General features: G+C 37.2%; 1 protein-coding gene across 1 annotated transcript in view; it reads right to left on the bottom strand.

Annotated features, from left to right (window-relative positions):
- TOMM70 (translocase of outer mitochondrial membrane 70) overlaps positions 1–11,627 on the bottom strand; it is a 34,565-nt gene extending 22,938 nt beyond the window's left edge. The window contains exon 1 of the mRNA XM_016144703.2: positions 10,859–11,627. Within this exon, the coding sequence (XP_016000189.1) occupies positions 10,859–11,185 (327 nt within the window). The 5' untranslated portion in view covers positions 11,186–11,627. The remainder of the gene's footprint in view (positions 1–10,858) is intronic.
- Positions 11,628–11,631: the final 4 nt, after the last annotated feature.

Raw genomic sequence — 11,631 nt, 5'->3', positions numbered from 1 at the left:
CACAAACCAGTACCAGTCCATGGTCTATCAAAATCTGGACCACAAGGAAGGAGAAGAGTGGTGAACGGGCAAAGTTTCATCTGTATTTGCAGCCACTCCCTAACTCTAGCATAACAACTTCAGCTCCACCTCAGATCATCAGGCATTAGATTCTCATAGGAGCACTGGGCCCTGGTGCCAGAAGGTTGCGGACCCTGTGCTAGAGCACATTTGACAATATCTGGAGACATTCTGATTGTCACAGATGGAGGTGGTAAGACGACCTACTTGTAGTGGATCGACACCAGGCATGCTGCTTTCCCCAATGCACACGACAGAATTATCAGATTCAAAATGTCAATAGTGCCAAGGCTGAAATACCCTGGTATGAAGTAATATTCCAATATCATTTTCCTCACTATTAATGAATGTGAAAATCTTTTCATATTTATTGGCATCTGGCTTTCGAATATTCTGAAAACCATTTATTCATATGTGTGGCTATTTTTCTATTAGACTGTCAACAATGTAGAATAAACACTAGAAACACATTGCCATCTTCATTAATTTTTAACACAAATCTATTGTTTGCTCAGCAATAATTTTTTTACACTCCTATCTATTTCAGACTCTGCTTCTGAAGGACCCAACTTATACATTTCGTGCGTACAGTATGGAAGTGTTGGCAGTTAATACCCACTGAAGACAGTTGCGAATATGTATATCAACACATGGAAAACATTTCTGTATACAAATCCAGTTGTCCAGGTTCCCACTACTAGGTCCAAGAGCTTGCTAGCATCTGTTTACCCAAAACTTTGTCAACATCGTCCAATTTAACAAATGTGATTATAAACGAATCCATGTCTTCAACAGATAAACTCTGACAAAGCCAAAGCAGAAATAGCTGCCCCCACAAATAACTTACAGGGGCTATGAAAGCTAAGTTGCTTAGGGTCCCAGGGCATTTGTGTCACAAAAAAGATAACCACCCTTTTTTCTATCTGCTTTTTTTCCCCCTTACTCTTGGCTTTATTTTTCTTTGCTGCCTTTTTCCTCCATTTACCTTTTGTTTTGCTTTTCCTTTAGTCTACTACACCTGTGGTTATTTTTTAAAAACTACAGAATGCACAGGAGGAATAGTAGGAAACTAAGTTCAGAATATTAAACAGCTAGATTAAGCAAACCACTGTCAACGAGGAATATTCATATTTTAAAACTAGGATGTGAGAGAATGAAAGAAACCAAATAATAAGTAAATTAACATGAAAATAAAATCTTCCCTTTGTCAACAGCTTTAATCATCTTCCATAAACTTTGACAGTAAAATTCCTTGCCACAAAACATCTATAATAGAAGACAATTAGAAATCTCTTATGTATTTGTTGACTCTGGGGGACAACTATCAAGGTAATTGCTGGAAAACTGCATTTGAAGCAAGCTCCGAAGTCCTCCACTCCGCTGAGAAAAGCGGACGTCATACTGGAGTACCGCTATGTTTATTAGAAGGAATAAGGATCCCCTATATCCAGAGACAAGTGACAGGAATACCTTGCCTGTCTTTCAAGAGACTACTGTCAAGAATTGCTAACATAAAGGAAAATTAATACCATAAAAGAGAGGTACTGAACTCAAGTAGAAAACTAGTATTTAAGAAAGCAGAATAAACCAAACAGAATTTAACACCAGAGGAATGGGAGGCCATCATAGTCATTAAAGGGCAGGGGGAGTGCTTTTAAAGAGCAACAATCAGACATCTTGAAATTTAAAAAAGATTACAACAATTAACTCAATGGATGGGTTGTAGTATATTGGAATGGGCATCATTGAAAAGAAATTAATGAGTAGAAGGTGGAGCCAAGGAAGTCTACTAGAATGCAATGAAAACAAAGGATAGGGAGGTTAAGAATTTTGGAGGAAAAGTTAAATGACATGGAGTATAAATCCAGAAGTTCTAATATTTATTTATCTGAAGTTTAGGAGTAAAGACATAGAAAGGAGTATCTAAGGAAATAAAATTTCTGTAGTTGGAGAAAAATGACACACATTTTTGAAATATCACAGTGAAATGTCACAACAAAAAGTCCTGAGTGTTTTTTTTTTTTAGGTAGAAAAGATTACCTACAAAGGATAAAGAATCGAACTTGTGTCAGATTGTCACCAACATTAAATACTAAAAAATAATGGGGTAACAACTTCAAAGTTCTGAAGAAGGATTATCTTGAACTTAAATTAAAATCTTATAACGAACCAAACAAACATTTAAGGCTGAACACAAGAACAGAAATGGAGATCTACAACTTTCTTATCACTAAAAATAAACCCTAAAATGGGACTGATGAGCAATACAACACAAAGCAGGAAGAGAAGGATAAAGGAAGACACAAAAAAGCAGGGTACTTACAGCAGGAATCATTAAACAAGTCACTAACAACAAATGTAAATAGGTTAAATCACCATATTAAAAAAATTTCAGACTATTTAAAATAAAAAGTAACTATATGCTGCTTATAAGACATGACCTAAAACGAAATGACAGGTCAAAAAGAATGTAAAGAAGTTACAGAAGGCAAAGAGTAACTAAAAGAAGGCAGTCTTAGGTAAAATATCATTCAAAAGCCTTAGTTGGGATACAGAACAGTTTGACTGATAAAAGATACGATCTGCCAAGGACACACAAACACATCATAATCATGAACCCTATGGTGATTAATAAAATTTCAAAATAATGAAACTCCATTATTTTTGACATTAAATATAAAAGAAAGAAAAACATTTCAATTTCTTGCAAAAAGTTTAGATTGTTTCTATGTCACTGACAACAGCTACTTCACATTCTAAAACACTAGAGGGCTGTTTATACAGAAAATAATGTGGCATGTTAAATGCATGTGAGAAGTATGTCTGACTACAAACATACTGAAGATTTATTTAGTATTTTTTAATAAAGATTTGCAAACTAAATAAAAACATTCTCTGGGCAGAGTAATAACCTTGTTTCATTAGCATAAACAGGTAATGAACTCTTTCCTGTCTACCTGGAGTTTAAGGCTAAATGATATCACACTGAACACAAGGAGAGTCGGTCACAGTGAAGATTGACAAGTTATAAGAATAAAGAGAAATCGGGATAGGTACGCAAGTCTTTCTCTCCTTAGAAATACAGATATTCCTTATTTTTATTTGTCAAAGTCTAAATTAACCTAAAAAAACCCAAACCAACTGAATCTTTTAATTAGCTATTTTCCCCCATTTATCCAAGTTTTAAAAATTATTACAAATTATTCATCTTCTCAAAGCAAAACCAAAGTCTGCTTAATTTTCTTTCCTTACTGTAGTGTAGAAAAAACAATACTCTGAACAATACGTAGAAAATGATCAAATTACATGGCAAACCACCAAATTGCAAATTTTCTTCTATTGGTCCCACTCTGCCACTTGAGAAAGAAATCAAACTACATTTGTGTAGTGCTCAATCTTGGTTAACATCTTTATCACCTTCTACTCATCATCATCCCCATTCCTTTCTGACCGACTGCTCCCTTTCATTAATAAAAATGCAGAGAAAGAATGACATTACAACAAGGACAGTACAAAAAGCTTATTATTTTGGCCCACTGATAGAATTTAGGACAAAAAACTGGTTAGTACAATGCCAGACTATCAATCGACACCAGCCTTTGCTATGTCAGGGACTGGATCCTACTTTTACAAGCTCTGAGGCCAATACCAGGCAAAAATTATAAATGCACTGGAGGAAAAAGTTTACAGCTACTAAGGAGATTTAAAAGACTATATAGTAATTTATTCTGTTGGAAATCACTTTTGGTTTTGGTAGTCTTTTTAAGGTACTGAACATTCTATCATATATTACCCAAAATTTCAGTGAAAATGCATCTTTCCCTTGCATTTCTTACAACAAATTAGTTTCTAATTGCTCTATAAGATCTTTTAAGCAAGTAAGCTGGACCATGACATTCTCTGCTCAAAACCCTCTAATAACTCCCACTGCTTACACACAAGACTCCAAACTCCCATTACTCCTCTCCTGCTGCTCTGGCCTCCTATATGTAACTTTGGTGGGTTCAAAAACTACTAATCTCTTCCTAAAAGATTAGGTACTATGTACTGTACTCAATTTCCATGAGCAATACATGGTCATAAATTTAAATTTAGCAAATACAAGTAAGAAAAGAGTTTTACTTCTACCTAGTATATCAAGGTATTACTTAAACTAATAGAAAACTTAGCCTTTTCCATCCTAGATTTGAGTTTCATCTCGTCACAGTGAATATCTGTCCAGCAAAGTCAACTCCATGACCCTGTGATTCTGCTAAATGAATTCAATATTTGGAGTTAGATCTTATAAGGAAGCCTGAAGTTAATGCATGGGGCAAAAATTAACTGTCAAAAATCGCCTTAAAAATTCTTTGAGATGCAAGGTGCTATTATCCCCATTTTGCATTTAAAGAAACTGATACCCAGAGAGATTGAGAAATTTGCCCAAAGCAGGCTTCAAATTCAAGCAATTTGAATTTGATTGCCTAAACTTTACTCTTCTACTGCATAAACTATCATGCATGTTTTATGAATCTTCATCATTAGAATCATATCCAGATTCACATTCTGGAAATGAAAAAAAGGAAACAGATTCAGGTATCGTATCTTGCTCACTACTGACGCCGGGGTGAAGGGTTATGAAGTGGAAGACAAAGGGAATCATCAGCACAGTTACATCTTTTTTTTTTCCTTTTTGCCAACCAAGCATAACTGAATTCATTTTAGTTAAAAGCACACTTGATGTGACCCCACTGTACAACCAACAGGATAGTCTTTAACCTGGAGGAACACAAGAGGCTAGTGCAGGAAACAAGTATAAACTGGCAGCCTCCCAAAAGAACTAATACTGATCAAAATATTAATCAAAAAATTTAAATCGTTTCTTCAATTAAATAAATTTTAAAAATACTGAAACTCCAGTTAAGAAAATGTACATTAGGTAATTAGTAAATTTTATAGCTAATGACCAGAAAATTATTAGTTCAAAAGTAGCAACCACACGTACACACATATCCAAAACTTAGGTAAAACACAGACTTAAAACCAAGTAACTCAGGGTAATAAATTTAAAAGGAAACAATGAGAAACATAGTAAATATGTATGTAACTTCTCTCTCTTCAATAAACACTGTGAGCGAAACTTGTTAAAACAAGAAGCAAACCTAGGAGCCTGCCCCTAACCTCTGCAGAGGCAAATCTACTCTGGAAAACAAGTAACATTTCAAGACCCAAACTACAGATATTAAGGTATAACCCTGATACATTTAGTAGAACACAAACTAAGAAAACAATCAAGGTTTGACAGTCAGTGAAGGTTACTTAAAAGAATCTGCTCTGGAACAAAAATGTCTAACAAAGGACAGTCAGGAAAATACTCCAAGAAGAAAAAATGAGGTTATTTAAGCACACACAGAGAAGAAATTGAGACCAGAAAGGGACCTCTAGAACAAGCCCTACGATGCTAACGTGACTACAATACAGAAAGTTTTCACTGATATACATTTGGCATTATGGAATCACTGTAAACTCTTAGCAAATATTTGTAAATTATCCTGATCACATGTAGTCTCTGAAAGAAAAACATTAGGTTCATTAATCCTTGTGAGAAAAATAAAATGGGTATTCAGTTAGTATACCTGAGGTGGTTCGATAATGTGTCCATTAAATGGTCTTATTCCCTTAATTTACCAAATTCCAAAAGCATATTTATTAAATTTAAATCCTAGCTTTACGAAAGTAGCATTTAACTCTGGAACACTTACTGCGTAAGAAACAAACTTTTAATATGTTATCTATCAGTTGTTACTTTTACACGAATCAAACCTAGAATAAGAAAATACCTAATAAAGTCCTAAGAATATTATATCCAGAAATTTAAAAAATCTACAACCTTGAAGAGGAATTTTCATTCAAAAGGCTAATCAGCTCTCTCTGTTCTGCTTCTGTAAATATGCTTGATGCATGGGCTATACTCGAAATTGACTAAAGACTCATCTTCCATTTGGTTGTTCTAAGCAACAAATATGTCTGTACCACCTAGCAACTCCCGTGGTTGGTAGCACTTTTTAACTACCTGCAACCATAGCAACTCCCGCCATTTTGTAGTGGCCTGAAATCAAATTACCCAATCAGGCCGTGCCAAAAAGGTCTATATAAGGAGTGTTGCAAGTGAGTTCCAGTCCCAGATCTTCAAAGCACTAGCTCCTCTGGGTCTGCCAGCATAATAAATCTGAGTTCTCCAACTCCCTGAATGCTGCTTGGTTTCTCACCGGTTTGATTTTTGGATCTTTTCCGCAACAACGCCACCTACTAAATCTTGACTCTTCACCTAAGAAAAATCTACTTGAAAGAATGCTGCTTTTGCAGCACTGTGGTTGTAGCAGTGCATATAAACTCAAGTGACTTATAAAAAGAATGCCTAAATGAGGTTTAAGACTGTTGTACCAATTTCTAGAATCAATTGGTAGAATAAAAATCTAGAAATTTTGAAAAAATATTCAACCTGTGGAATATACATGTATATACACATAAATATTTACAGATATCAAAGATGGAGCTTCATTGGTTCACTCAACACCTGCCATGTGCCAGGCATTTTATAAGCATCAGAGAATACAATGGTGGGAAAGAGCCATCCCAACCTTCACAGATTCAAGAGTATAGTAGGAAAGACATGAATAAGCAACTCTAGTACCATATGAAAGTACTATGGAAAGAAAAAGTTGTGTTATGTAGTGATGTGCTTAGAGTTTTCAGAAAAGATAAAATGACCTACATGTTGTGACTCAAAGAGTGTTCACAGAACATCCAAGACGAGAAACGAGGAAGTGGCAGCAGAAGTTGAAAGGGTAAGCAGGATCAAGATCATGGAAGGTCTTCAATCATGAGTTTCAATTTTATCTTGTGGGCAAGAACAGGCCACTACTTTTCTTAAGCATGGGATTCTCAGGATTTGTGAGACTCTCAGAAAGCAGTGTCTCAGAAGCCACAAGAAAAGTTATGAAATTAAGAGAAAACAATGTGAAATATTGCAAGAATCATTAAAGAAAGATATTCACTGAACTTAATTATATAAGCATATCATTGGTGATCCTGATTTTAAAAGACTAGAAACAGATCATTTGGGAGAGAATTATTTCATTTAGAAGATGATCCATAACAGTATGTCACTCAAGTCTCTGATCCCATTATCAAAATGTTCAGGTACATTTCTCCATTCCCATTCAAGAAGACTGGGATAACCTGTGTAACATTAAAAAAATTGAACACTAGAATAATTATTTTTTATCATCCGATTAAAAAAGCAATTGTATAAAATGCTACTACTGTCAATAATGCTTTTAAACAGATGCTTTTTTTTTTGAGTCATGGGTTGTTTGAAAAAAGAAAAACCTAAGACATTTGTACGGCCTGAATACCAGGCTTGGTTTATGTGTGGGTGTGGTGGTTTCTTGCGATAACTTAGGCCCAGATATTGAGAAGTTGTATGGATAAGATGATCTTCAAAGAACTTTCTTTGAGAATCTGTAATTCTTTAAATCTTTCTTTAAAAAAAAAATTCTGAATCAATGGCACATCACAGTAGATTTTATAATGGCCCCAAATAGAATATGAGTTAATACTTCAAGTACAGCAGTACCCCTTTATCTGTGGTTTCACTTTCCAGCTCCGGTTACCCATGGTCGGAAAATTTTCCCGGTTGATATCTGCTTCTGACTATGAGCCAGGATCACCCAAAGCAGATCATCCTTCTGATGTGTTGTCAGAAGATCAACAGTATCTTAACACTACGTCATAATGCTTATGTCATTCACCTCATTTCATCTTACCACACAATAAGGTATTCTGAGAGATTCTCACCACATTCACATAACTTTATTACATTATAAATTGTTCTATTTTATTACTTGTTTATCTCTTACTGTGCCTAATTTATAAATTAAACTTTATCATAGGTATGTATGTATAAGAAAAAAAACAGAACAGAAGGCCTCCAATTTAACAGCGGCTCGATCTTTGAACTTTATGACAATGTAAAAACAATACACACTGAGTAAAAACTGTACTTCAAATTCTGAATTTTGCTCTTTTCCTGAGCTAATGATATGTGGTATGACACTCTCTTGTGATACCGGGAAGTGGCAACAAACCACACAGTTCCCAGTCAGCCACACATTCACGAGGGTAAACAACCAGTACTCCATAGGGCACCATTAAAGGCATTTTTGACTTACAATATTTTCAACTTATGATGGGTTTATTGAGATGTAAACCCATCATAAGTCAAGAAACATCTGTAAATATGGCATTTGGTACTACCTGTGTTTTCAGACATCCACTGGGGGGTCTTGGAACGTGTCCCCGGCAGACTACAATCTCAGATGTGATCAGCTGTGATTAGATGCCTTTCTTTACTGAAATCCTAAAATCTATATTAAACAAAAATGTAAATTTCTGCTTTTTCATAACAAGTGTTTGCTATCCCAGAAAAAAGATAATTGGATATAGTATACATTGCACTTGAAAATCTCAAACCCAATAGAGAAACCCAGTAATTTTATTAGTTAATTTTACATAAAGGCAAACATAAGCCAAAAGACAAAAAACACTGATTTTCCACAGTATTCACTGATATTGAACCCTGAACTGACAATTTGTCCATTCCTTCATTCCCTTAAAATTTAGAGCTGTTCAGGTGGAGAAAGAACAGTTCAGCGCATCAGGATTCTGCCAGTTTTTCCATTAGTTGAAACAAATGCTTCCTTAATTACAAAATCCACAGACAATGCCAATTTAAAGTTGCTATTTAAATATAAAGCAATTTCTCTGACCACAGATAATAAATTACAATTAGTGGTCAGTGTATTCATATAATCTAACAATAACTCTAAGGACCAGACTATAAATATAAAAAAGAAAAATCTTTCAATATTTATTGGTCATAACAATTAAAACACAAATTTCTATTAAAAGGCAAAAACATTCTTATTTCTGCTTTACTAAAGAATCATCTAGTAACTCAAAGCAAAATTATAGGTACAAGCCAACAAATTCCACAAGATGTACAACAGTATGTGTGAGTTTTTTGCTCAGTTTTATTATGGGTCAAAAACAATAAATCATTTTAAAGCAGTTCAAGTTACACAAAAAAGTTAATCTTAGGTGTAATTTTTAATGGCGAGCGAAAAAATCTGTCCTGGCAAAACTACAAAGCATCATGAAATTTAAAAATCACAGTCTTGATCCAGACAATGCTGAAAAAGTGAAAATGGGATTTAAGGAAATCTAAAATCTGTAAGACGGTTTGCTAAATTCTATCAAATGCCAAATGCGTGAGATGGGGTAGTATTTGAAACTGCAATGATATGTCAAAACCTAGTTTCATGTAGAGAAACCATCTTTATTTTTGGTGATTATTATAGAACTGAGAACTTTTATGTATTTTTCATTCATCCACTATTCGGCGATTAAAATTAACAAATGAAATAGGAAATGATGAGAATTTCAGACGTTCTAAAATGACATGACTAATGATGACTAATTCAAAGGATCCTTGTCAGTACCATTCATTAGCAGCACTCAGAATCACCATTTAGGGGTGGAAGAAATGTAAGAAATTTCCTATTTTAATTCTTATTCTACAGGATGACACTAAAGCCAGAGAGATAAAATGACTTTCCCAGGAAACTATGCTTGGAGAGCCCACCACAAAGCACACATCTCCTAGTTCTCACAGTCCATGTGTTCTTCTACTATACTGTAATACACCTTTTCCTTAGTAAAAAAAGGCAATGGTTTACTCTCCTATTAGAAAATCTGGATCTCTCATAACCCAGCATGAATGACATACAGTAAGTACTAAACTATGGTAGTTCATTTCCACATCAAAATTTCCTTTAAGGCTACTTAGTAAAAACTACTTAGTAAAGACTACTTAGTAAAAACATGTCTTCAACTTTGAATAGTGTAATGTGAAAATGACTTTTATGTATGTAATTAGGAGTTACGCGACCAAAGGCTTCTCTGACCTCTGATTTACTCTGTAACTATCACTGTATAATCCCAGACGCAGATAAAGCCATCCATCCCACCCCACCCTACTATTATTAAATGCAACCTGGCCAATTTCCCGGACAGCTGTTTAGATACCAAAAGGATTTAATAGTTCAACAAAAGCAAGCAAAGCGTTTCACCAGATACTCCAATGCTTCGCCTAACATCAGAGAATCTGTTTCACGTGTGTCAGGCTTGTTAATGTAAATTTCCAGGTTAAAAAAAAAAATGAATGTAAGATGCTTCTACCCAATATTCGTAAGAATTCACTCTCACAGATAAAAAAAAAATGCCAATGAGCAACATTTTACTGTCAACCAATAGTAACTGTAGCCCTATCCCCCACCCTAAGACGCTTCAAAAGAAAGGGAGTGGCTTGTTATTAAAAGGTTATTTGCCAATGAAGTTCTAGGCCTTGGAAATCACCAGACCAATTCGTATCACAACGTACCAATCGTTAATGTAATTTGGCTTCCTTTACTAGTTAACTAAATACAATCATCACATTTACAAACGTACCCAGTACCCACAACGCTAGAGATAAATGTGGCATCACTGAGAAAAATATTTTTCTAAATAGGAAACTGTCAAAGGATGTTGCTAACCTGTGCCCTCAGGCTACTCCATTCCCTATAGCCAGCCAGAAATGAGTCTCCCTAAACCCACGTGCTGCCTTGTGATCGGAAGCCCCCTGACCGGCACAACCCGTCAAGGAAAGGCTGCAAACCGCTGGGTTCCACCTCCATGGCCCAGGGCTGCTTCTCACCATTTCCAGGTGAGCACCGGGGCCTTCAGGGTGTCCGCTGCCCAGGGCCGGACTGGCCCTGCCTTCGGGGGTCTTCCGTTCACTGTTGCGCTTCAGGCCGCCAGCGTCGCCTCCGCCCCCAGCCTCTCGGCGCCGTCGCTGCCGGCTCCACAGGTACATGGCACCCGCGCCCAGCAGCAGGGGCGCCCCGACCGCCAGCGCCAGCTGCCATCGCGGTAGGCCCCCGGTGCCCGGGCCCGCAGTCGCACCACCGCCGCCCACCCCACTCCCGGAGCCGGGTGCAGCCGCGGCGACCACCGCCGCCTCTACAGGTTTCGAGGCGGCCATGACCAGCGTCCTCCACTACCGCCTTTCTGCTGGTCGCGGGCGCCACAGTCCCCAGGTAGGCGTGCGAAGGAAAACCGAAGGGAGAGAAGGCAGTGAACGAATGAGCACGCTAGGAAGCTAGAGCGTACGACAGGAAAGAGCCAAAGGTTACCGGAAGCCCGGGGCATGCCGGGCCAGACCTGGTTGCCCTTCTTCTCCCTTCGTAACCGTAGAGGAGGAGGGGAGAATCACTTCCGGGTTAAGGGAAACGGCATGAAGTGGGCACCGGTCGATGTCTTGGGCGCCCTTTTCTCTTTCCTTTCATCCCGCGGCTGTTTGTGAACCTAACTTCTGGGGCCTTGGCCTCTGGTGGTAGCTGACGTCCTTCGTTTCCTCGGCCTTTAGAAAGGGCAGAGGACCCCTCTCGTGTAGCGAGGCCGAGGAACGGCACATATGCAGCAGGCTAT

The sequence above is a fragment of the Rousettus aegyptiacus genome, unplaced genomic scaffold, assembly GCF_014176215.1.
Source record: "Rousettus aegyptiacus isolate mRouAeg1 unplaced genomic scaffold, mRouAeg1.p scaffold_m13_p_4, whole genome shotgun sequence".
Classification (NCBI taxonomy): Eukaryota; Metazoa; Chordata; class Mammalia; order Chiroptera; family Pteropodidae; genus Rousettus; species Rousettus aegyptiacus.
The sequence above is the reverse complement of the archived record's forward strand: the minus strand, read 5'-3'. Positions and strand labels throughout refer to the sequence as shown.